Raw genomic sequence first — 27859 nt, 5'->3', positions numbered from 1 at the left:
ATTCATATCGCAAAGGTACAAAAAAAAAAACACTATAATTCACCAACCATGGTACCCTGCCAACACCATACTCTACGCATGAAACTCACGAAAGGGAGGAAGTCCTCAGTCACTATGAGGGTGTGCTTGCTGTGTCCCTGTCAGTTCAGCACTAGGTCCAGAACAGATCGTTGCCAAACGACCGGGCCTAGGTCAATGTGTCCAAACTGGTGTGCAAATTAACAATGGACTCAGATGTGCCCTGACTAATTACCAGTGGCTGAGATTAATTCAAGGAAGGACATCAGGACCTGGTCCTTCGAAAGACCCCAGCACTCAACAGAGCCCCCACTGGTCCCCCTCAGCGCCTTTAGACCCTCATGGGTGAGTAGTTGCGCTTTACAAACCTTGATTGATTGATTCAAGAAGTTCATACATCACTTTTTGTACGCTCTCATTAGTGAAGCAGGTGAAGTAGCACTGGGGCATAGGAATGTTAAGGGACCACTGTATCACAATTATGACTGCCTTACAATAAGCAAAAGACACACAGATGATGGATGGAATGCAGAGCAAATCAAACATTCACCCCCAGTCAAAATATCTGTGTTAAATGAATCATTCTTTTGCTCACCATGCCACCCCAGTTGAGACCCAGCCATATGCAAATCAGTCTTGACCCTGTGCCTCATGGGAACAGTCCAGACCGAACTGCCTTTCCAGGTCCTCCCTGGACCGGGAACAAGCATCCAGGGACCAGTTTCAGGGCATCACCCCTCATCAGGCAGGCTAGCTTGAATCCAGTGGCACAGTGAGCCCGGGACCCATGTCTGGGCATACCCGGTGCACTTAAGGCGAGAAAGCAAAAGAGACACAGATGATGTACGGAATGCAGAGCAAATCAAACATTCACCCCCGTTCTTTTGCTCACCAGTGCCTTTGAAATGATCTCATAAGCCCCACCCACTGGGCTCAGATCTACCACTCCTGTTCCCCTAAGTCTTTTCATAAAGATTTGGCTGGAGGCCTGACTGCAAAATATTTGGGGTTGGGGGGTTCAAACCAAAAAAAGTTTGAAGACCTCTGCTCTAAAAGCAATACACTCCAATGCTTTCAATGGAAGGCTGAATACGGCTTTACAGTTCAAAATCTGGGATGCTGTGTCACAGAGAACCAACAGTCAGAGTATATAATTTTGAAAAGGGTATGTTGGGATATATGTGGGTACATTTAAAATTAATTACACGAGTAGTTAACATTTTATGATATCATAAATGAATAAAAGCTATGTGGCTGATGTAGGTCATGGCGGGACCGCGACGGAGTGTGCTTTTTTGGCAGTCTTTCCGCCCATCTACCTGGCGGTACGCCCGCCTGATTTAGATGCTGGAGTACAATGGCCGAGAAGATGGCCGCAGTCCGGCCAGGACTTCGATCTCTGCCGCTTCAGCAGGGTAGGCTGCAGCAGGCGGTGGAAGGACTCCAGCCAGGAATCCTGCCTGTATATCTGGTACTGGCTTGTTTCGAAGGGAATTCCAACGGGAATCCCTCCAACTTTGAGTTGGCAAAAAGGGGTGCAAACTCACATTTTTTCAGGGTACATGCTGCAATTTCTTACTCTTCACCTTCGTCCAGGTCTCTCCTGTCCTAGTGCACCTTAACCGCAATGGACCAGCACCTCGTTTTTACGGACTCTAAGGTTAGTGTACTTGGTGTGTGTGTGGGTATACAGTGCATGGCGTGTGTATTTTGGCGGGGTGCAGTGCAGAATGCACAACATGGGGTCACTACATGTAACCTACAAACACAACATATATGTGTTATACGTAAAAAGTAAAATGACTTGTCCCCCAACCACCACGGTCACCCCCCTGTCTTCACCTTGGCCGATAGACCACCACCAGCCCAATGGGAACATCCAAATTAGCTTGGCAATGGAGGGTGGGTTGCCAGCACAGAAGACCGCTGTGGTCTTCTGTGTATCGCGTATACTTTTAAATACGGCGGGCGGGACTCCCTCAACCCAACAAAGTGCTGGAGCCCGTCGCCTCGACGGGCTGGTGGTTTAGACCGCCAAGATCTAAATCAGGCCCTATGTTTCGTTCGGGCACTCCAAAAAAGTTTCAAATATGCAATAGCAAAACATATATTTTGTATTTCAAATTTGCATTAGCTTCTATTCCTGCAGCCCGGTGACATATGCTGGCTCACTTTGGTGCTACCTCCAGACAGAGGATTTTCTATGTGCATTTGCTCCAGTAAAACATACTGTATCAGATAGGAAATGCTTCTCATGTGACACACACACTTGACTGTTGTACACCCATATTCTTGTGAACAAGCCAAAAACCTTTTTTAAGCACTTGCATGGTTTTCTGCCAGTGAGAAAAACTGCTCCGGGAATTGTAATTTCCTTCAAGTCCTTTTGAAAAACTGTACTGTGAAAGACATTATTTGTCCCATTTTTTTCATAACTATTTTTGGGAGGGGGTGAAAGGTTTGAGAAAAAACGCCTTCTCCCCTAACTATGCCCTCCCACACAATGTGTGGCTGGAATAATTTTTCTGGCAGTGCTGTTACTGGCCTGTCTAGACTTGGGATAGGGTTAGTTTCAATAAAATTCAAAATGAAATAGTACACCGGCCTCAAATTTGACACTCTTGTCTGGAATAAGGAGGGAGGGTGCGCCAATCATCTGTAATCCAGGTATGGATTGGTATACACTGTCAATAACAAGGGAAGCTTTCCAATAGTGCTAGAACGTTAGAAAATAACGCAAGTGGCATGGCCAGGTGGAATGCAAGTATTCTGTTCAGTCCCAGGAGGCATTCCCTCAAACCACAAACCTAAAACCCGATAGACAGTCTACCACCGTCCCCAAATCCAAAGCACTGATGTGTTGAACCTTACAGAGTTTGTAATAAGAGGAAAAGACCCAGAGGCACTCTGGATCTACAGATAAATACAGGAGGAGGACTGGGGAAGATACATGGTTTGGCTTCTAGATAGGAGAAAGCCTCAGTATTCCTTATGATGTAAGCATGACAGGCAAAAATAGCTATACTTGCTCTTACAGGGGAAATATTCGCCAGTATTGACTGTGCATAGCTGTACTGTCAGCAACTTGAAGTAACAGTTTTCAGTCTTCCCACTAGAATTTGAAAGTAGCATTAAATGAAGAAGAGAGAGCCAAGACATAGAACTTCAGTGGCCTAGCATTTGGCAAAATTAAAGCAAAATATAACAGTTTCATATGAATATAAATGTTCTTAGTAGAAAGTGACTAACATCACATGGAAATGGGTGCCCTAAACAAAAAGTGAAAACGGCTTGAACTGGCTAGAAAGTAAATAATAGAGATGGGGTTTTTACATATTATAACTTTAAGACCTATTTCCACACAATTGGCAATAATGAAGAAAAGGAAAGGTAAACCATTACCATTTTACTTGCAGCAAAGCTACCATAAATTGCCCCCTTCAACACACACCAAAAAGCCTTTATTTCCAATTACGGATGGCGATTAGTTGTAAGATTACAGCAAGAAAGCATAATTTGCAAATGTGTAACCCAAGTGATTACTGATTGAACAAATTAGTGCAAAGCAAAAACAAAAAGCCAAATTAAAAACAAATCTAGAGTATCTGTAAAACGTATTTATTTGAATTAGAGACTTTGGAATTGTGCAGACAGTGACTCACACGATACAGAGCCTGCTGCAACATAACTGGCTTTGGCAGCTCATGCCCCAAGCATGCAGTTACTGACTATCCAAAGAATGAATGCTTGGAACAGACTTTCTACCAATTGGTAAACACAGCAAAGATCCAAGATATGCACAAGATTGTTAAGAAAGAGCTTAGTTATATATTCGGCATATGTATATAATGACTTAGTTTGCAAATGACTGTGCAATCAGAGCACCTTTAAGGGAAAAGTTTAAATAGCACAGCAAAAGGAATTATTTGTGTTTCTTTTTACTAACCTATAACCATTTTTAATGCATCTACATATTTATTTATTTTAAATCAGAAAATCCATGAGTTGTTTACTGAAAGGAATATGCTACTTACCAGTATGCATCTGTTCTTGGCATGTAGAGCTGCAGAGCCACACACTTAGGATAGTAGATCGCCATCTGGTGTTGGGCTCGGATGCTTGCAGGTTGTTGTTGTCTTCGGAAGAAGTCTTTGGTCACGAGATCGGTGACTCCTCGCTTAGACTACAGTGCGCATGGGCATCAACTCCATCCTCAGATTGTTTTTTGCCATGATGGGAAATGATGGAGTTTGTAGAAAAGAGAGAGATGTCCATGTGTAATGTCCAAGTAAGACGCTGCTGGAACAGATACAGGTCCCGGCGAGGTGGGTGGCATGTGTGGCTCTGCAGCTCTACATGCCAAGAACAGATGCATACTGGTAAGTAGCATATTCCGTTCGAGGCATATGAGCTGCAGATCACACACTTAGGATAGACTATATAGCAGTGTCTCCCCTAGCGGTGGTCACCTGTATCGGTTGCAGCATTTTTAAATAAAGTTAAGGACAGCCTGACCCACAGAAGCTTGTTGCTTTGCTTGCACATCAACACAATAGTGTGTAGTAAAGGTGTGTGTTGTAGACCATGTGGCTGCCTTACAAATATCTTGTAAGGGAATGTTTCCTAAGAATGCCATGGAAGGCCCTATTTTGCGTGTGGAATGCGCTCTAGGGGGATCTGATAGTGTGCGTTTAGCCTTGTGGTAGCAGATTTGGATACATTTAACTATCCACCTGGCTATCCCGGATTTGGAAATGGGGTTGCCTTTATGTGGTGGAGAGAAAGCAACAAATAATTGTTTGGTTTTGCGGAATAATTTGGTTCTGTCAATGTAGTAAAGCAGGGCTCTTTTAACGTCTAAGGTATGAAGAGCTCTTTCAGCTACCGAGTCTGGATTTGGGAAGAACACTGGTAGCTCAACTGATTGGTTAAGACGGAACAGAGATATTACTTTTGGCAGGAATTTGGGATTTGTCCTAAGAACCACTTTGCTGCGGTGTAATTGTAGGAATGGTTCTTGTATGGTTAAAGCCTGGATTTCACTTACCCTTCTAAGGGATGTGATAGCAATAAGGAAAGCCACTTTCCATGTGAGGAACTGCAGTTCGCATTTATGCATAGGTTCAAATGGGGGTCCCATGAGCCTTGTAAGAACAATGTTTAGATTCCACACTGGGGAAGGTGGTAATCTGGGCGGAATAATTCTCTTAAGGCCTTCCATGAAGGCTTTAATCGCAGGTACTCTAAATAGTGACAAGTGTTGTCGATTTTGTAAGTAGGCTGCTAATGCTGCTAGGTGGCGACGTATGGATGAGTACGCTAAATTACATCTTTGCAAGTGTAGTAAGTAGCAAATGATGTTCTGGATGGATGCATCCAGTGGGCGTATATCATGGTTAGTGGAGTAAATGGCAAATCTTTTCCATTTTGCAGCGTAGCAGGCTCTAGTGGTAGGTCGTCTGGCCTCTTTTATAATATTCATGCAGTCTGGTGGTAGGTTGAGGTAACCGAACTCTAGGACTTCAGGAGCCAGATCGCTAGATTCAGTTGATCTGGGTGTCTGATTTCTCCATGGTTCTAGGTTAATAAGGACGGGGAGAGGCGCCGTTTTTGGTGTGGAACTTGAGAGTTCCAGTAGCGTTGTGAACCAGGGCTGGCGTGCCCATGTGGGAGCTACTAGGATCAGTTTGAGAGACTGTTGCCGGAGCTTGCGTACCACGAATGGAATGAGTGGGAGAGGCGGAAAAGCGTACGCAAATCTGCCTGACCAGTTCATCCATATCGCATTGCCCTTCGACTGTGGGTGGGGAAACCTGGCGGCCAAGGTTGGGCATTTTGCGTTTTCGTGTGTGGCGAACAGATCTATGCCTGGTTGGCCCCATCGTTGGAAAAAGGGGATTAGGACTTGTGGGTGTAATTCCCATTCGTGGATCTGTTGAGTCTGACGACTTAACAGGTCGGCAATCTGATTGTGAACCCCTGGAAGGTGTTCTGCAAGTAGGTATATGTTCTGGGGAATAGCCCATTTCCAGATGTTCTGTGCGAGCTGGGACAGCTGGAGAGAATGTGTGCCTCCTTGTTTTTGTATTTAATACATGGCTGTCATGTTGTCCATACGGATGAGGACAGTCTTGTTGTGGAGATGTATTTGGAATCATTTTAGTGCTAGGAATATTGCCAGTAGTTCCAGGTAATTGATATGGAGCACTTTCTGTTGAGTGGTCCATTTGCCCTGAGTGGGGTGTCCTAGGAGATGGGCTCCCCATCCCGTGACTGATGCGTCCGTTGTTAGCACTATTTGTGGAAGAGGCTCGAGGAACGGCCGCCATTTGGACAGGTTTATTGTGTTCCACCATTTTAGAGAGCGATGTGAGCGGCTGTCCACCAACACCAGATCTTGCTGACTTGCTAGACACTCTTGCAAGGGACGCATTTGTAGTCTTGCATAAGGCACAATGAAGATGCATGACGCCATCATGCCTATGAGTTGCATGAACACTCTTGCTGGAAGAGAGTGTTGGGTTTGAAATTTTGCGATCAGAACTTGTATAATGGCTATCCTGGCTGGGCTGGAATATGCCAGGGCTTTGAAGGTATTTATGGTAGCTCCCAGATATTAATGTATGTGGGAGGGTTGGAGATGAGATTTGGGATAGTTTATTGTGAATCCCAAGCTGTGTAAGAGTTGAATAGTTTGGTGAGTGTGTAGAATGCATTTGTTGAATGAGTTGGCTTTTATTAGCCAATCGTCTAGATACGAGAAGACACGAATTTGTTGTCTTCTGAGATGCGCTGCTACAACTGCTAGACATTTGGTGAATACTCTGGGCGCAGTTGTCACCCCGAATGGAAGGACTGTAAACTGATAGTGTTGTCCGTCCACCATAAACCGTATGTACTTCCTGTGAGCAGGATGTATGGGAATGTGAAAATAAGCGTCCTTGAGATCTAGTGTGGCAAGGAAATCGCCTTGTTGCAGTAGTGGGAGCACTTGTTGAAGAGTGATCATATGGAAATGATCTGAGTTTATATACAGATTTAGGGGCCTGAGGTCGCGTATTGGTCTTAGAGCCCCGTCCTTTTTGGGGATTAGGAAGTACAGTGAGTATACCCCTGTACCCTGATGTTGTAAGGGAACTGGCTCTATTGCGTGTTTTTGAAGCAGTGAGAGAACCTCTTGTTTGAGGAGCGTGAGATGGTCTGGTGACATGGAACGCTGCTTGGGTGGTATGTGTGGGGGGTAGTGGTGAGTTCCAGGCAGTAACCATACTGGATAATTTGTCTTACCCACTTGTCTGTTGTGATGGAGTTCCATACAGGTAGGAACTGTTTTAGTCTTCCCCCGACTGGAGTGGAATGGTCTGGAGGGAGTGGAGGAAAGTCACTGTTTTGTGGCGGGGGAGGTACGAGTGTTGGTATTGCCTCGACCTCGTCCCTTGGTGTTGTTTCCTCTATATCCTCCTCTAAAATATCCTCTGCTGGGGGATGTTTGTTGAGAGGTTTTGAAGGTAGAGGAGGTGTCTGCTCCCATATTCTTGAAGGCTACTCTGTAGAAGGAGCGCCGAAAGCCGCGTGGTTGTGGAGACTGCAATGCTCCCATGGACTTAGCAGTCTCGGTGTCTTTTTTCATTTTTTCGATTGCAGTGTCTACTGCTGCCCCAAATAATTGTTCTTGGTTAAATGGTTGGCTGAGTATGGTACTTTGTACTTCTGGCTTAAAGCCTGAAATGCGTAGCCAGGCATGGCGTCTGAGGAGTACACTTGTGTTTATTGCTCTAGAGGTGGTGTCTGCGGTGTCAAGTGCGCATTTAATTGACGCATTTGAGATGAGTTTTCCCTCTTGTATAAGGTCCTTTGCCTGGGTCTTGTATTGGTCTGGCAGGTGTTGTAGCAGATTCTCCAGCTGATCGTAGTGAGCCCTATCATAGCGTGCTAGTAGGGCTTGGGTGTTGTCAATACGCCAATGATTAGCAGCCTGTGCTGCTACTCGTTTGCCAGAGGCTTCTAATAATTTAGATTCTTTGTCAGGGGGTGGTGTATCTCCCGTGGTTTGAGAGTTTGCGCGTTTCCTTGCGTTGGAAACGACCAAAGGATCTAGAGGGAGCTGTCCTTAGATGTAACAAGGATCTTCTGGGGCAGGTCTATATTTTTTCTCAATTCTTGGGTTAAGCACCCTGGCACTGACGGGGTCTTTAAATACTTCTGTGGCGTGTTTTGTGACACCTTTAATCATAGGTAGAATTTGTACTGTTTTCTGAGACTGTTCAAACGTGTCTAAGAGGGAATCTTCCTCGGGTGCATCGGAGTGCATGGTGACGCCATGGTAAAGTGCTGCCCTGTTTACTAGTTGTCCAAACCCCAGATGGTCATCTGGAGGTGATGGTTTGGAGGGATATGGTGTAGGTTCAGGCATATCTGGTAGAGGGTATGCCCAATCATCCAATGGTGCGGTATCTGGATCCGTGAACGGATCATTAGGATCACCAGGATCACCCCCTCCCCTAGGTCATCATCATCCTGTGGAGATGGTGTATGTGATGGGGATGGTAGAGGTAAGGGTGGTGTAGGCAGAGGGGGTGGGGTAGAATGTCGTATGGGAGAGGAAGGAGAAATAGGTGATGTTGCAGAGCCCTTTTTTCTTATAGGAACTGGGGCAGGTGTTGTGTCCAGTTTCCGTTTCTTATATGGCACTGCAGTGACATGTCCAGTCTTTGGATTAATGTAATCCTTTTTTTTGTTGGATCTGGATGGGAAGGTTCTTGTTCTTCAGGAACAGATTTTGGTGCCGATTTCTTCGGTTCCGATTGAGGTTTTGGCTGATCGGTCGAGTCTTTGGCTTTAGGAGGTGTATTATAGTCCTTAGCCGGTGGTTTTGGTGCCGATGAAGGTTTCGTGGCGATGAAGGTTACGGTGCTGATGAAGGTTTCGGTGCCGCAGTTAAGTCTTTCGGCTTGGGAAGTTTCGGTGCCGGTTTATCTATGGGCCTCGAGGTTTTCGGTGCCGAGGGTGGCGGATCCGATTTCCGCGCCGAGGGGTCTTTTGTCTTCGGTGCCGAAGGTACATGCGGCTTGCTCGGGCCCGAGCCACCGGAAGGCTTATGTTTCTTCGGAGCCGAGCCCGGAGGCGGGGCTTCTGAAGGGTGTTTTCGGTCTCGACTGAGGCCGGCTGGCAAAGTCTTGACCAATGCCTTTGGTTTTGGAGGGGTTGGTGGCAGAGGCAGTGGTACTCACGCGTTGCCCAGGAATAATGGGGTCGTTTGAGTCGTCTGCTTCTGAGATGATTTGAAGTTCCTCAGAATCTTCTTCCGGGACATCGGGACCCTCATCAAAGATGTTTTCTGGTTCCGGGGCTGTTTTGTGTGCCATGATATGGCGTCAAGCTCTTCGATCCCGAATGGTCCTTTTGGATCGAAATGCTGCGCAGGCTGGACAGCTGGCTTCGTCGTGTTCCGGTGATAGGCACAGGTTGCAAACTTTGTGATGGTCACTGTGCAGAAATTTTGCTCCACACTGGGGGCATTTTTTAAACGGCGTCCTTTCCATGAGCAGTAGGCCTTACGGCATGGATAAGCCCAGCAGCCCGCGTCGACGTCCGGAATCGAGCCGATGAATTCGATGCCGAGTAAAGGTGCTTCGATGTAGTTCTAGAAGTTTTTTCGCTTCGAAAAGCTTGTATTTGAGATTTTCAACCGGAGTGGAAAAGTTACATCCGAACCCAGTGGCGGAAAAAAACAATCTGAGGATGGAGTTGATGCCCATGCGCACTGTAGTCCAAGGGAGGAGTCGCCTATCTCGTGACCAAAGACTTCTTCTGAAGACAACAACAACCTGCAAGCATCCGAGCCCAACACCAGATGGCGATCTACTATCCTAAGTGTGTGATCTGAACTCCTTATTACCCGAACAAACCACTTTCTAAGATGAATGTTTCTTTAGTTTTAGCAGGTACAGCAGAAACATGCCTAATGTAGAAGCAAATTCTCATACCATAATCTGCAGACAGTTTAAAGGTGCAGACTTTTTACAGCGGAAGTCAGAGACTTGCTGAACAGCTGTTGTCACTATTCATAGAGGCTTGTTACAGGATTAATATTTCAATTTATCAAAACTATTTGAAACTTAGGGACAAAAATATATGTGATGTCCTCCAACTGGTTATTAGATATTTTCACAGAGCCTTGAAGGAAAGATTAATTTAGAGAGAGTGACATTCAGAGAGGTGTGCATATTATTTTAGGCTCTAATATGTTTGTGTATTTTGATCTTCCATCTACTATGGTGATTTACTTTCTACATATATGTAGTATTATTGTGTTTTTACATTATGATCATTGAATAGCATCAACATTTTGCTGATCAAATTGGCTTTCTTTCAGTGGTTTGAAATGTTCTGGTGTCTGGTTTTGTTTCTGCACTTGTGCATGATCTTGGATTTAAATGTCCCTCCAGTTTCACCGATTACCAATACTGTAGTCAACAGAGATGATTGGGTAGAAGCAACAGTAGCGGCGAACTGCCCCGTGCATGATGCTGTGCAATTTCATTCTTGCTGTATTCTTACATTACCTCGGGGTAAATGCTGAGGAAACATTCTCAGGCTCATCATACCCATATTCACCCAGATGTTAGACTGCTGCTGTCTGGTTGCAGGTTGCTGCCTCAAGAACAGTAGGTAGCGGGGAAACAGCTCCAGTTCTGCCAGATTCGTGTTGCTGTTTTTGATGACCTAGAAAGGATTAAATGAAATTGGGTATCTTGCTTGTAGATGAACAAATATTGAGTTATCTGGTTTGTATAAATCTCAGGAAAAAATAGGCTGCATTTCAGTTGTAGTCAAGTCATAATTCTTTATTTTCAAGAAATACATTCTTACAGAAATATTGCACATTACCCAATTCATGGACATACACAATTACGCATCATAAAATCAATGGTACATAGAACTTATCTGAATCAATTCGACCAACATGTGTCACCAGACTAAGATAAATACAAAACAGTATAAAAATTCAAATATCTTCTTGCTAAAAACTATTAACTAGTCAGCAGCCCATTATTCCACAGAAACTAAAATATTTGAAAGTGCAGCAGATTGACCAGCAGCGTGCAAATAATTTCATCAACAAGAAAGCATTATAGGCTGTGCTGTGCAGAACCAAATTATCGCAATCCACACAGGTCTAATTCAGTCTAACCTCGCTAACAAAAACCAATTTTCCCATATCAAGACCAATGTCATAATGAGGGCATCCTCCTAATTTAGTCCGCAAAAGCCTTGCAATTCAAGAAATATCTCTGCAGACCCTTAGCGGGTATAGACGCAGGTCTGAGACACTAAGAGGAAGAAGACCTGCCATTATACGTTATAATTTTGCACAGATATTGGCCAATGGCAATGGCTGCCTCCTGGAATCTAAGGCAACATATCAAGTTTAAGCCCATTTCCCTCAACCATATCCCATATTTTTTTTTAAACAGGCTGGAGAATCATCTTCCTTTCCTCAAGGAAAAATACACAATCCATCAATAGGTGGATCACTGGGTACTTTCTACCCCGCTTACATGGGCACTAACCACAGTTCTCAGCTATGTATTTTTTCAGCCATGGCATACGGCATCCAGGGTTGATTCAAACCCTCTGCCACTGAATTAATTTAGCAGAAACCAATCTGGGATTTTATATAAATACGGTAAAGGTCCTTGCACTCCTGAGAAATTGGGAAGGGAATAAGTAAGCTCTTGTTCTGTAAATGCTGAAGGTCCTCACTCCAGCTTGCTTCCACAGACCATCGCCTTTTTGGACTGTTTGGTAATGCTTCACCTGCTTTTAGGTGCATATTAAGGACTCCCCGGTGCTTCAGAATTACAGACACAGGATTCCCCTTACCGGGGATCAGTGACACTACCTCAGGTAGAATTGACACTGATACATTTGTCACCGGGGGCTCCAATTTAAGTCAAAAAGTAAAAGCACAAGACTCTTGCATACGCCAGAAGTATATCTGAATAATAAAAGAAGTTCTCTGTGGAACTATACCGGAGAACAAAAGGTCACGTGTCAGGACAGGAGGGCTATAAAATAGTCCAGAAAGGCACAGAAAATTAACAAGGGACGCAATTCAAGAATGCATTATCTACAATTCTGAAGTATTTAAAAAGATTGAAAGACCAAATGAGCAAACTGTGAAGGAAACAGAAAAGCACATTGGCATCCTTAATTCAATCTGCCACAAGAACTATCAAAGTTGCTCCCAGTTTTGCTTGCTAAGAAATTCATAGTAAATTGAAGAGCAATACTATGCAATGCTAATCCTGTGTTTTGCTGAATGTTTTTGTACTATTAATGCATTTATATAGGATCACATTCACAACAGGGAGGCAAAATGCACTCTCATCCAAACACTCCGTCACGCTAGACCGTGAGGGAGTGTGGTTAGTTGCAAGAGTATTAAACTGAAGCTTGGCTTCACCTCACATTAAATGTTATAGTTGTTTAAGGGGTCTCTATAAGATCCAACATGGAGTGATAGCAGAGAAGCCCACAGCATGCACTTGGTACAGGCAGTCGAGGCAGATGCTCAATATAATTCTACTTGAGCAACAAGAGAGCATGCATTGCACACAGCCAGCCACAGAAGACGACCTCAATATTGAAGTTCACCCACTGGCCTGAAAAGGAGGAGACTCCGCTATAGTAAATGCTCCTTATACACTGTTCGGGTGACAGAGGCAACCAGAGCAAATGTTTGACAGTGTCCACCCATGAGAAAGTGGAGAGGAATGCAGTGGCATGTATTGGTAACCAACTGAGGATTAGAATATAGAAGTAGCCAATTGCACACAATGGTTAAAGGCATCTAGAAAAAATGCCATAAAGTGTCCACCCTTGAGCAACAGAGCAGCGCTAAGCCCTGCACGGGTTACAGACGGAATAAATGGCCATAGGGTCAACCCAGGAGCAATAGAGGCACAGCATATGGTGTACCTTCATTACAAGCAGTCAAGATAAACATCCTCTGCACTCACCCAGGAGTGACAGAGAAGCAGCCAATAGCGTGCACCAGTTACTGGCTACAAGACAAAAGTGCCCTAAATGGTCCAACCAGGAGCAACAGAGTAGCAGCACACTTCCTGTGTTGGTTACAGGCAACCAGAATAAATGCCATAAATGGTCCAACCAGGAATGACAAAGGAGCAGCACATGGTGTGCACTGGTTACAGGCAGCGAAATCAATGTGCTCCAAAACCATACGTGCTACTGTGAAGCGCTCTAAAGGGCACATATCACAGGAATACTCACAATGGACAAATGCAGACAGTTACAAGGATGTCAATGAGAAGTCTGCAATTCCATTCCTTTAAAATACAACAGCATCAACCCAATTTGCAGGAGTAAGGTTAGTGCAGACCCCGCACATACCAACTCAACAGAACAACTTAGAGATCTAAAAGCTTGATGCCAGACCTTTAACCTGAACAACTCATTACAGATTGGATGCGAGGCAAGAAAATATAAGAGATTAACCTTAGAACCAAAGACTCCTTTCAGTAAAGTTTAATCTAGGAAAGACTAGTCCCTTACTCTTTGTAGTACAGTGCATAAAAATTAGGTATCAAAGAAGCAGACAAGAAATTTGATAGTAAGGTTCTTTATACCTGTCTTGAACACTCCCCTCTTGAATTTTGCTCAACTGAGAACTTTACTCAACTTCAGAACTTACCTGAGATAGGTGGACAGGTTACATACCTTCGGTAACACCTTATTTGGTAGAGACAAGATCTAGCCGCAGATTCCTTACCTTTGAATTTCACAGGCGTCAGACTGGAACCGGAAGATTTTACTTCAAGCAATAAACTTGGGCGCAGGTAGGTAACGTTGGTCTGCTCCGCGAGACGTCGTTGGCGTTATCCCTGCCGTGGCAATGTCCGCGTCACTTACAAAGGCGCCACCTCAGCACGCTGATGTCAGCTACTTTCCACGCCAGAAGCACGGAGCCATGAAGTTCCCTGGCATTGGTGGGTTCTGAACACTTAGGGCCCTGAAAGGGAACAGACCTGACCATAAAAATATGTCCGCAGAGTGGGAAGGATGGGTGGGTCGGTAAGGAATCTGCTGCTTAATCTGGTCTCTACCAGATAAGGCATTACCGAAGGTAAGTAACTTTTCCATCTGATAGAGACATCTAGCCTGCCGATTCCTTACCTTTGAATAGATACCCAAGCAATACCATTCTCGGAGGAGGCACTACGGACAAGTGTTAACCAGGAATCCCTGCAGGACAGAGCGGCCAAAAAGGCCGTCCCTGCGGACTTGGCTGTACAGGCAATAGTGCTTGGTGAACATGTGCAGTGATGCCCACATTGCTGCCTAAGAAAGGTCGAGGGCTGGCACTCCACAATGCAATGCCATGGTAGCAGCCTTAACTCTGGTAGTAGGAGCCCTTGTGCCTTCAGTAGACTGCTTTTTTCCCAGAACGTAGCAGATTTTAATGCAAAAGATGACCCATCGAGAGACAACCTTTTCTGCACTGCAAGACCCTTCTTCACTCCCATGTACCCCATGAAGATTTGGTCATCCACCCGCCACTCTATTGTGCGGTCAAGGTAGAACTACGACGCTCTTTTTAGGTCCAAGCGGTGGAGTTGATCTTCTTTAGACGGGTGCAAATGAGTGTACAAATTGGGCAAGGTGACAGATTGCCCCACGTTGGAATGGTGTTAGCACTTTTGGTAAGAAAGAGACCCTAGAGCGAAGCACCAACTTATAAGGGAAGAGGGTCAGGAATGGAAGCTTAGATGACAAGAGTTTGCAATTCACTCAACCTTCTGGCAGAAGTTATTGCCACTAAAAAGACAGTTTTGATGGTAAGCAGCCGGAGGGGACAGTTGTGAAGAGGTTTGAATGGAGTACACAAGGAAGGTGAGAACGAAATTAAGGTCCCACTGAAGCATGATGAATTAGGCAGGTGGAAACATATGTACAAGCCCCTTAAGAAATCTGATTACAAAATGGCATTTAGGAGTGTTTGTCTGGCAGCCTCAAGAATGCAGAGAGGGCCAAAGGTACCCTCTGATAGTGCCAAGAGCAGAGCCCTACATGGCAAGGGTCAAAATAAAGAGAAGGACTTGAAAAAGGGAAGCAATCAATCTTTCTGTACAATATGTTACTAATATGTGCCACTGGACGGCATACACGGTCTTGGTAGAGGGATGCCTGGCTGCCAAAATAACATTACAGAGTTCGGGAGGAAGGTTGAATGCTGTTAACTGCCGCCACTCAATCTCCAAACAAAAAGGCGTAGAGTTGACAAGTTTGGGTGGAGGACCCCCCTGTGCTGCTGTGACAGAAGATCCTCCTGAAGGGGCAGCCTGATCAGAAAATCAATGCTCAGTTGGAGAAGCTCATGATACCAGACTCTCTGTGCCGAGTCCGGGGCCACAAGAATGACTTGGGCCTGGTCGCACCTGATCTTCTTGAACACTATGGACAGGAGTATATTGGCGGAAAAGTGAACAGGAGGCCTGAGCTCCATTTGGACGAATAGCATTGCCGAGCGTGTACTGCCTTGGAAACTCCAGTGCGCAAAACTGTTGACATTGCGCGTTCTCAGCAGAGACAAACATATCTAACCAAGGCGCTCCCCACTGCTGAAAGAGACCTTGCACCACCTCTGGATAGAGATGCCATTTGTGATCCGCTAGGCACCGACGGCTGAGTTCGTCCGCCCTGGTGTTCAGAGAACCTGCCTGGTGTTGAACCACCAGGGAAATGCCCTGCTGTTCCAATCACATCCAGAGACGTAGGGCATCTTGACAAAGGGTCCATGAACCAACCCTGCCCTATTTGTTGCTGTGCCACATGGTGGTGGTGTTGTCTGTGAACACACAAACCAGCTTTCCCTTGACTTAAGGAAGAATGACTTTCAATGTCAAGCGACTCGCCTGGAACTCCAGCAAGTTGATGTGGAGTCCGTATTCTGCCGGAGACCAGAGTTCTCTTATCTCATCCTCTTCCAGATGGCCCAATTTCAGGACTGACACGTCTATCACGACTGTATGGTCTGGTTAGAGAAGGGAGCGGTGTCTGTCTCTGACCCAATCACGGTCTGTTAGCCACCACTGTAGGTCCTGTGCAGCTCTCTCCAAGATCTGGACCATGTCGGAGAGATTCCTATGATGCTGCACCCAATGAAACATCAAGTCCCACTGCAGAGCCTGCATATGCCAACTGGATTGTGTCACTAGCAGGAAATCCAGAATAGAGGCTGAAACATCGTTATCATGACCTGAATAACCTGGACTCGCCATTCGGCAGGAGAGGCCCGAAACTGCACTGTATCCAGAACAGCTCCGATGAAAAGTGGCTTTGGTACGTTGACAGAGAGCCCCAAAGAGTGCAGAAGGTTTGCTATAGTCTGGAGATGGGAGAAGACAGCCTGGAGTGAACTCATCTTCAACAGCCAGTCATCGAGATTGGCACCCCTGATCTGCGCAGATGAGCTGCGACCACTGTCATCACCTTGGTGAACACCCGAGGGGAACTGGTACGGCCAAAGGGGAGCACGGTGAACTGAAAGTACCCGTGACTTACCTCAAACTTTAGGTCACGCCAATGGGCAGACAGGAAAGGAATGTGAAAATAGGAGTCCTGCAGTCCAACGCTACCATACAGTCTCCTGGGTCCAGGGCAGACAAGGCCTGAGCTAGAGTGAGCATCTTGACCTTTGCCTTTTTTGAAAGAATATTTGAGGGCTTGCAGATCTGCTAAAGGGCACAGGCCCTTTTCCTTCTTCAGGACCATGAAATTAGCGGGAATAGCAATCACAGCCTACTTCTGGCGCCAGAACCCTCTCTCATGACTTCCTCCTGAAGCCAAGCCAGGTGATCCTCCGTCAGCCGGTCGTAAGCTGGAGGCATAGAGGGAGAGGTAGTTTCGAAGGGGAGTAAGTAGCCCCTTTGGACTATCTGAAGAACCTGCCTGTCCGACGTGATGTTTTGCCAGTGGTGAAGGTGATGGCTGATCCTGCCACCAACTGGCCACCCATGATCTCGAAGGGCCGGACTAGAAGGGTTTGGAGGCTGGGGGGCAGAGGGGGTGGTGGACTGCCCCGACCTCTGAACCACGGGGTCGGATCGAGCAGCGCCCACAGCTGTGTAAAGGTTGCTGAACTTGCATGGCCTTGCGGCTGGGGTATGGCTGGCGCATCTGAAACCCCCATACGAAAAGCAGATGGGGGTGTGTGGCCACAGAGAGGCCCAACGACGTGGCCTTAGCCTGTGAGTCATTAAAGCGCTCCAGGGCCATGTCTGCTTTGTCTCCGAAGAGACAGGTGCCACAAAGGACACATCCATGCGAAAAGCTTGGACATCCCCAGAAAAGTCAGAAATGTTCAGCCAGGCATGGCGTTGAACAGCCATGTGATGACATCGCTCTGCCTAGCAAGTTGGTTGTGTCAAGCCCACAACGCATGGCAAACTTTGCTGCATCTCTCCCGTCTGATACCGCTTTGGAGAGAATAGCTTGGGCCTCCTCCAGGACCTGTGGCAGCACTTAACCGTTTACCAATGGGCGTAGGAATAATGGCCCAATAGGCATGCGGTGTTCACCGACCGCAATGGAAGGCTGGAGGAACTAAATAGTTTCTTACCCCAACTATCCACCCTCTTGGATTCCCTGTCTGGGGGTGCAGAAGGGAACGCACCTTGTGAGGTAGAGGCTTGTACCACCAAGCTCTCGGGGGTAGAGTGGATGGTGAGGAAATTTAGTTCACCTGGTGCAGGGCGATGGTGCGGGGGGCAATTGTCCTATTCACAGGAGCCCCTTTGCTGGGCTTGGGCCATGTTCCCAGAAGGACATCAGTCAAGGCCTTGTTGAATAGCTCCCGCCTCCATAGCCACGGTAGGGGGAGAGAGCACACCAGTATCTGGAGAGGTATCCAGTCCACTGGCCTCACCAAATTTCTCATACCAGTCTATTTCATATTCAGGCTGGTCTTGCAAAGAGCCCAGCAACCCCCCCAAATCTTCCTCCATTCCTAACCCTTCAAAATGAGGCTGAGGAACCGACCTAGGACCCAAGGGGGCTATGGGCGCCGGAATCGGCATCAGTAGACGCTGGAATCGGCATCAGTAACCACCAATGCTGGTTTGCTAGGAATAAGAATGGAGCAGGCACCAGCGGTGTCAGGAGTCTTGGCGCAGGGGGGAGGTCGCAGTGGCACATACAGCGTCGGTCCAAATCAATTACCGGATCCATGGGAGGTCACCAAAGTCACATGCAACTGCTACCAAACTAAGAGGGGTTGGAACCTTTGGCCCTACCAATTTACAAAAATAATTCTCTCTACCGGGTTCAAAGCGGGTGAACTCAATGCAGACTGTATATAGCGCATGTCCATCCCTCCATTATGCCTCATAGCCCAGGTTACCACGCAGTATTCAGTCATAAGATCAGGACCCCACTTTTTGTGACTAGAAATTCAGATAATTTGGCAGCAACTGCTTTGAATTTCACCATTGCCTCCATTTAGGTTTTTCCATTTCATAACCTTCAATGCACCATCATCCGTTACTGCACTGATAAAATACACTAAAAGACATAAGAAAGCTATTTCTCAGTGTGCATTTACCCAAAGAACTCCTCATAAATATAGGAGTCACAAGCGCCAAAATAATCAATAAACTAAAATCTGAAAAAAAAAAAAAAATCTCAATCGTTCTGGTACCAGCGCTTCTAAAGAGGTTACAACCATTTCTTCTACAAAGTGACTTCAGAACTTCTGTACAAACCATCATACTCGCTCTTCTGGGTGGCAGCAACCCTTCTCTATGGCTTCCCCTAAACTAAACTAACATGCACAAAAGCACACAGCAGAAAAACGACATGATGAACGCACTGAATAAATACATCATTTGCAAATCAGCCTGAGCACAGCAAGTGATGAAGTTGTAAGCATTGTATTACCTATATTTTGCAGCATGGCTATTAATATATAGGAAAAGTTCTGCAGCCTTGCTTTGCTTTCTTTTTTAACACTTATTAGTCTCCATTCTGGTAGTGCCCTGGCTGTGGGTGTGCCAAGAGCCACTAGAGATGGTGAGTTTGTCTGCAAGATAAGTGGGGGTGTTGGTCATTATGGCTTTGCAAATGATGCAGCTGGTTTTGAAGATGGTGCGCACCATCAAATGAAACAATGGAGATCCCTCAGGAAGAGGTGATATAATAATTTCTTCAGGTCCTGGATGAGACGGGCTGTAGCACATAAGATGCCCTTGGGGGACAATGTGGAATCTAGGAAGCCATGGAGAAAGGATGCTGCCACCCAGATGTGAGAGTATAATGTATTGCTCAGCAGTTCTGAAATCACTTTCAAGAAGAAATGGTTTGAACCTCTTTAGAAGAGACCTGCAATCAGGTCATCTGATTTTTCAGCAGTATGTTTCCCTAGCATGAGGTTGGTCTCTAGAACGAATCCAGGTGACGTGGAATTTGGTGAAAACTGGGTTTAGCAGCTATCAAGGTTTATAGCACTGAGCTTGGTTTATACGTTTTCTGCCTTTTTGTTCTTGGAAAATAACAGGTATGTCTGTGGGTTGAGCTTCAGGTAGGCGCTGGATATCCGGAACTAGATGAGGTGCAGGCTGTCTTTGGGGCATTCGATGTTCAAATACATTTTCATACATGCTGATTACAGAAGTAAAACAATTGTTTACACAAGCAGAAGGTTTGTATGTGCAATTATTCCTCGGGTAGAATCCTGTGAAGTGCCTCACAGCTTGCATAAGATCATTAATCTTGAAACAAAAAAGCAGTCTGTTCATCCAATAGTCACAGATCGAGAAATCTAGTGTCAAAGTCCTATTGGGATCTAACCTCTGCATTTTCTATTCCACATTAGATCGATAGAGACAGAAAGCGAACAAAATGAATTGGTTAAGCAGAAATTCAGTCACTACCCTAAGAAGAAATAAGAGCTTTATATTTTGTCATGTTGCCTTTTGAAAAGAGTATGTATGGCAAATCCAGAGATAAGTCCTGTAACTCGCTTGAGTGTTTTCCACCAGGAAAGCGCAGGACACTTGACATTAGAACAATGCAATGTGTTGAAACATGATAAGCTTCTCACAAGTTCTAGGTCATTAACAAGCTGCTTCACAGAAAAAGGACTTGATCTGTCACCCCTAGAATGTTGTTGTAGAGTAGCAGGTATAGAATTATATATTTCTATAAGAATGCCTCGCAATGACTCAAAAGAGAGGTTCATTAACTGAGCCAATACCTGGAAGAGAGTCGACTGAACAATAACATGTAAACATTTTAAAATGAAGACACTAGTGGAATTAAAAAAAATCAAAGCACTACCAGGTTTTCTTAGAAGCATGCAAAGGGCTGGCAAATAACCTCTAAATGCTGACATGTGCAAACCTTTCTTATGAAGTTGAGAAGCAGAATTCAGTGCCTTGGAAACATGTTTCCGACTATCCCATCTGGGAACATCATCTATCTATATTTATTGACAATCTGGTGCTCTTAAATCTAGCTTTGAAAATAACAGAGCATCATAAAAGACAGATGCGTCTTAGAAGGCAAATATGAAAATGTGGGAGGCAAATATAAAAATGTGTCAGTCCAGGCGTGAGGTGCAATAGACAACCCCTTCCCGGCAACAGAAATTATTGGAAGAGTGTTCGACTGACAATGTTCACCCTGAAAAGCCGAAGACCTATGTATCAGATCTTTCTAAGACAATTTGGAGCCATTCAGTCATAATCTCATTTTATTTTAATTGTTCGAAAGCAAACAAACAATTGAAACTTAAACCTAACACATCATAAGGAGCTCCCTCTTCAGCATATTACTTGACTAAACCAGGTGTATTTTGTTCTTGTGAGCTGAAAAGAGAGCAACTGGTTAATAGCCCCACATGTCAAAAACCATACCCAGATTGAGACTATTCTTATGAAGACATCTGAAGCTTTGTTAGAGCAATTGCCTGTACAATGCTTTGCCCTGCTGTGTGATTCATCCAATGAAAAAGTTACTTACCTTCAGTATCGTTCTTTCTGATGTATATTCTATATAGCTGCAGATTTCACCCATGCTGAATATCCTCAGGCAGAGACAAGGAAACTGACCAACTTGATGCAGTGCAACAATCTAAAATAGAATCTTATTTGTAATAATGTATGACCACCCTTCAGAACACGGGGGTAGGTGGGGTCTGTGAGCAATCTGCAGGTAAACTATTCACCAGAAAGATCATTAATGATGGTAAGTAACTTTTTCTTGCGATGGTTAGTTCCACATGCAGATTTCTCATCTATTGAATACACTCCAAAGTAGTATCACTACCAGGTGGTGGACCCGAAGAAGTGATGAAACAAGAAAGAACAAATTCACCAAGCATGCAAAATGACCATCACTTCCCAACTCAGAATCCAAACAACAATACTTCACAAAGGTGTCAAGAGAAGTCCGTGTCGCCGCACAACATATCTCAGCCAGGGGAACATACCTTGCGAGCTCTGATGTAAAAAACTTTGCTGAGGTGGTGTTCGCATGGATTTCCTCTGGCAATGTCTTCTTGACAAGGGTGTAGCTCATCTTGAAACACCAAATTATCCAGTGAGATGGTCTTGCCTTTCTTGCAACCTGCATACCACACAAATAGCTGGTTGTCGACCTGATTCTCTTGGGTGCAGTCAATATAAAAACTGGCTACTCTCCTTGGGTCCAGCAGCTGTAATCTCTCTTGCTCCTTGGTGGGGTGAGGCAGAAGGTAAAAGGTAGGAAGGGTAACACATCGCCCTCGAAGGATAGAGAGCTGTTTTAGTTCGGAAGGCTCGTTCGTCCAAACATGTGAATGGCAGACAGACAGACACTGATGCACCTTACTGAGGAAAATGTCTTGGATTGTAACAGTCTTAACTGGCAGCTGTGATGGGGCTCAAAAGGAGTATCCAATAAAAAGTTCAACAACCAGACTCAAATCCTATTGAGCATAACAGAGGGAGTTGGTGGAAACATATGCATCAGTTCCTTCAGGAACCCGATCATAATTGGCGACTTGAAAGAGTATGACTCTTTGACTGGGGAGAAGGTCCAGTCAGAGAGATATATTTATTAGGAGTACAAGAACCATCTCAGGAGGTCTACATACCACACCATTTTTGGCCTGTCTGGGGCAATAAGAATGGTCTAGCCCCAGCCTTAGAGAGACTTCCTCAGAACCCCAAAATCAGGGGTATGGAATGAAACACAAAATGAGGTGGAAAATTTTCCCTTAACAAAAAAAATCATCCCCCCATGGCTTCATGCAAGGGATACTGGCGTGCCCAGAACTGTGAGCAATGTGTGTTCTCAGGAGTGACAGAAGTATCAACCTGCAGCATACCCCACCGCGCAAAGATATTCTGCAACATCTGTGTGAAGGTGCCACTTGTGGCTGGTGAGATCGCACAGACTGAAACGGTCTGCCCTGATGATGATTATACACAAACTGAGGATCTCCAGATAATAATACGGAGTCTTGAAGGGGATGAGAGGTATAAGTATAGGATGTGTCCTCCCTTCTACAATAACCTCTACAACAAAGTATCCAACATGTTTAGCTGTTCCTCCTGGAAATACTAGAAAAAAACAGTACACATGAAGTGAAGCTAAACCCACATCGCTTGGACATAACTCAGTGTTTGTTAGGTAGACCCTCACATGCACTTTTGGTATTTTGCTGCATCATCTGGTCTCATCCTGGTCCCTAAATCCAGGATGGGTTTGACCATGTTCCAGTTAGCACTTAGGATACTTCTCCTGCAGGGGTCATAAGATAAAAAAACACCTCAAAACACCAACGTATCCGTGGTATCTGGTTTCCAGTGTAATGTATCTTTCCTGCTTCCTTTCCCTTGCTGCTCAGCCAGTGAGGAGGTGCTGTGGAATGTTGGTGTGCATTGTGAGGTAATGGAATGTTGGGATGCCTGATTGTGGAGTGTCAGTTGAGAGTATGGGCTGAGCAGCAAGGAAGCTGCTCCTGGTGGGGCTCATTTAATGATCTATATCTATCTTCATTACCACCTAAGAACTGCATCAATAAACCTTCTTCATTGATCTACAACTCGGATACTGGACTAATTTTACCTTCATTACAGTATCTCTTTTATTCACAGTGTTCCTGGTATGATCAAAATAATAATAATGGGGGTATCTATGGAGAGAATGGTCCTACACCTTATTTGCAAATGTCAACATGTGTCAAGGTGACCATGGTGTCCACGGCTTTCTTCAGGACTCGGAAATTATGCCCCGGAATAATCTCTTAGTATATCAGTCAAACTTAGCTATATTTGGTCAAGAAATAACACAAACATGCAACATATATCTGGCAGGTAAAATGGACAATAGTCTTGGGTCACGTAAAAAAAAGAGAATAAAACAACACATTGTTTGTTTTTGCATCTGTAGTTAATACTAGCGTCACATGCAGTATTGTAGTGCACTATTAATATCTTCCCTTCAAATTGGTGAGCACAACAGCCCCTTTGTGGAACAAATCTGTATATTGCTCCTTGGGCACAATAAACAAGACTAAACACGTTTCACAGAAAAGTATAAGCACATATGATACATGCTTTAGGATGCGCAGACGTTGAGACCACTGCTTCCTGTTTGTTGATATAACACGTTGTAGTCGTGTTGCCTGTCAAGATTTGGATGGACAGACTATTCAGAGAAGAGAGAGATATCTTCAGGGCCAGGTAAATTGCCCGTAGTTCGAGCAGGCTGATGTGGAGCACCTGTTCCTCTGGGGTCTAATGTCTTGTGATCCTGTAGAAGTGCCCTTCCCTCCACCCCCCTAAACATGGTGGCATCTGCTATTACTGTGATCACTGGGAGGTGAGGTTGAAAGGACATCCAGTGAGAAAGGTGCTCCACCACAGAACGCCAGCTGAGGTCAGTTACACTGCCCCAGGAGATTATAATGGAGTCCAACAGATCTCCCTCATGGTGGAGCCATTACAACTGAAGGCACCTCTGGACAGCCCTCATGTGCCAGTATACACATGTGACTAGGAGTATGCAGGATGCCATCAGACCTAACAGACGAAGAACCTTCAAGGACTGGAACTTGAGCTTCCTCCCACAGAAATCTGAATTGTATCCTCAATGTCCCAGATCCTCTGAGGAGGAGGGAAGACTTAAATGTATGTTGTGTCCAGTACTGTACCAATGAACAGGAGGCACGGAGAGGGGTCTAGCTGACACGTCATCACTTTGATAGAAAAGCTCAAACTAAACAGCAAGGTTGTGGTTACCAGCAAGAAATGTGGCACCATTTGTGGCCAGTAGGCCTTGAATGGCAAGTTGACCAGGAATGGAAATAAGGAGATTTGTGACCTTCTCAGAGGAACGTACCCACCATGATCAGCATGGTGAAGACCCAAAATGCTAATGTTAATCCAAATAGGAAGAGTGCAAACTGGCAGTGAGTGGATCCTGCTGTATAACCTCAGGACTGGTATGTGGAAATACTCATCTCCAAGTTGAAGGACACCATCCAGTCTACCACTTCCAGTGACTGAAGAATGTGAGCCGGGAAAAGCATCTTAACCATCTCCGTCTGAATTCTAGGATCTGACTTATGACATTGTTTCGTTCTAGAATGAAGACTGACTGAGTTTGAATTGATTAAGTCATTCTGGTGCAGAGATGTGATTGTCATGTAGTCCACTGAACAATGAAAGGTAAAGATAGGTCATAGTTCTTACTCATCATAGTTTAAACCAGCCTGTAATCAGAGCTTAAACTCAAGAAGTTTTTTATTGGTCAACGAGGAAAATTCTACATTTTAGGAACCTGAAACTCCTACTTGAATCAGATTTCATGAGATCTAAATGTGATACGATCTGGGCCAGTCAAAAATATATAGGTGCACTTATCAGATGGGAAAGAGGACCAAATCCTCTGTATGAACCCATAGCTTTTGTAGCTAGAGACACAGATTTAGAAAGGGCAGAGATGCTGCCAAGATACTGCACGGGACGCTTTTTGAAATACTGCCAAAGGGAGACAGAGAAGCCTACATCATTCACAAGCACATTTTTGTTCGCATTTGAATAAAGCATTGTGAGTTAAAGGACCTGAGAAAATGAGCATTTTATGAAAGTGGCAGAATCATTATTATAGAATGTGAAACCCTGAATGAGAAGTTCATACCTTTAATTAGCTATTGAAAGTTAAATGGGTGTGCCTTAGTTGCTTCAGTGCTTGTCTTACATTGCTAATCATTACTGATCAATATTACCATCTGATTAGGAAGCAGAACAGAGACTAATTAGGATAAGTTTGTCATCTTAAGTAACACCTTTGCCCCTTAGCGCCATCCTCCTGGACCAAGTCATAAAATGGTTTTGTAACGCCTGCAGTTCCTTTGATAGCAAATTGCTAAAATATCTGTCATATGTAATACACTATGTTTCCAGACAAAATTTCTCATTCTACCGGCACTTCAATATTTTTGACTTGACAGTTTTTGCGGAAAACAAGTAGCATTACCACTTGGAAATTAATTCCCCCAAGTAAAGATCAGACTGAATAATGCACTGATACATTTCATTGTTTAAACAACTCCTGCTTTGAAGGCTTCCCTTGCAGCTTAACAAATATTGCCTTTTCCACTATGTCTGGGATAAATTATAAATAAGCTAATGAAATGCCCTAATTTCCAGTTGTGCTTAATTCACAGAACTTCTCAAAGTCTTGCAAGATACCAGCGGAAGACTGAGCAGAAAATGTATTTCTGCAAGACATTTCTGTGTGAACCAAACTAGCCTCCTGCTGGCAACTCACTAAACCCCTACATGTTCTGCCATGGCTACTCCCAAAAGTCAGGAACTGTGGAATTCTATTACAATCTGCTTGTATCACACAACAACATTGAAACACAGCGATTAGGAGGGATGACGTCGCTAACTTTCCCAGCTCAATATCACTTACAATGAACAAACGTGACTTCTCCCCCAAACTGCCAAAATGGAGGCTTTACAAAATGGATGGGCCGCTCCAAATAGGGAGACTTACTTGAATGTTCATTACTACAAGTTAGTACTGGAACAGAATGCTGAGACGTTGAATGTCTACTAAGGGGATGTAGTGCCTGGCTAGTTCGAGGACACAACTATACTCAGGGAACTGCCAACACCTTGCACAAGACCAAGACCAATGACTTCTGGAGGACGTTGAACCGAATTTATTGTGTATGGATGTAAATGGCTTATTATTGAATGTGACTTGTAAGTTCTGGCTCCTCTCTGTATTGCTATTGACTGCATTGTTTCCAATGAATAAAATCTGTTTACAAAAAAAAAAAAAATAGGGAAACTTATTTGAAAACAGTAAGCGTGGAGACCCATACAGATTAAGCTGGACAAAATTTGAATTATGCTGGAGTAAACTTACTCATTTCACATAAATCTTCTGGTGCAAAATTACTGAGAATTGTGTGAATACGTCCGTTCGCATAGTTATCAGTAATCTGGCACAAAGATCCTACAGTGGAAACACGGAACAACAATCGTAGCAGTTGATGGAGCAGGAGAAATACAAAAACATTTGTACCCCTGCAAAGTTAATGCCCTCATAACTTTAATAACACTAACCGAGTGAAGTATGTAAACTAATCAACAATTGCACCAACTTTAGACACTACATGTGGGACACTTACGGCTACATTGCAAAAGTCTAATTTACTAATAAAATGTGAATCGAATTAATATAGTTTGTGATTACTTAGTAAAGAAGAATAAAGTGCATGTATTTTGTTGTCAGTAGAATTTTGTCGTGGCAAAGATTGCAAATGGTAAGTATAACAGCTTTAAATGTTGCTTTCGCTAGGTAACACCTAACGTGGGAGATTAGAATGGAGGGTGGTAAACAGAAGGGTTTATTTTCTATATCTAATTACTGTTATGTTTTCTTTTGTATTAGTTCCGACTTGGCTCTGCTAGGCCTTGACTGAAAGTGGCAGATATGAAATGCGACGGCGCAAAAGAAAAGAAAGATGGGCCCAGCGCATGATCAGAATGGATGTTCAGTCACGAGTGTACGGCTTATGCCCGGAGTGAGAGATGTCAAGGACAGCTTGACCTGAAACAAGAATGGTGCCAAAGAGACAAATCTAACCGTATGGGAACGGATGAAAACCAAGTGTTCCAGAGGATGAACATGGAGAGTGACCATGAATTGGTTAAAAAGAAATTCTGAACAGTATAAATGAAAATATGAATGAAGTAATGTGAAAGCTCAGAATGATTTTGCAAATTATGAACTTTGAGCTAGGAAGACAATGAGGTGATCATCACCATCCCTTCAATGAACCAATCGAGAGTGGAAGAAGCCTCTAAAAGTTTCAATTTTGGGTATAGAAAGTTAGAAAAGGGTATAAAAGGGCCTGTGTTTCAGATGAAGTGTGGCTCTTATTTTTCGCACCTTTATTCAGCGCGACAATCTGTTGGATTGAGGCGATTTTTCTATGGTGCGAAGACTTCAAATTTAATTTGGACTCTAAAAATTTGATGGAGAAAAGGAACCAGATCGTTGTGGGAATTCTATCTCGGGAGGGAAGCGTCCGAGGAGGTTAGAGGGACAGACAGTCAGCTTGGGAACCTATCCTGTGATCTGCGGTTCATTTCCGAGTGAACCATTCTCTTCATCGCCCTATGGCCAAGGGGTAATGAGTATTTTCCATGTTCGGATTTTCCAATGTATGACTGTATTAATTAAATGCCTAGATGTATCTGCCTAATAATCTTTAATAGATTTGAATCTCCGTAAAAGTTTAGAAAAA

At 44.4% G+C, this 27859-nt stretch overlaps 1 protein-coding gene across 3 annotated transcripts in view; it reads right to left on the bottom strand.

Moving 5' to 3' along the window:
• Positions 1-27859, bottom strand: part of USP32 (ubiquitin specific peptidase 32) — a 1392279-nt gene that overhangs the window by 448993 nt on the left and 915427 nt on the right. For 2 of the 3 annotated variants that reach the window (XM_085649439.1, XM_085649440.1), the window contains one exon: positions 10626-10743. In XM_085649439.1, the coding sequence (XP_085505565.1) occupies positions 10626-10743 (118 nt within the window). Of the gene's footprint in view, positions 1-10583; positions 10744-27859 lie in introns of all 3 variants that reach the window. The other variant, XM_085649438.1, reaches the window with a different exon arrangement.

Source organism: Triturus cristatus, chromosome 3_2, assembly GCF_964204655.1.
Source record: "Triturus cristatus chromosome 3_2, aTriCri1.1, whole genome shotgun sequence".
Classification (NCBI taxonomy): domain Eukaryota; kingdom Metazoa; phylum Chordata; class Amphibia; order Caudata; family Salamandridae; genus Triturus; species Triturus cristatus.
Note: the sequence above shows the minus strand (reverse complement) of the source record. Positions and strands in the feature narration are given on the sequence as shown.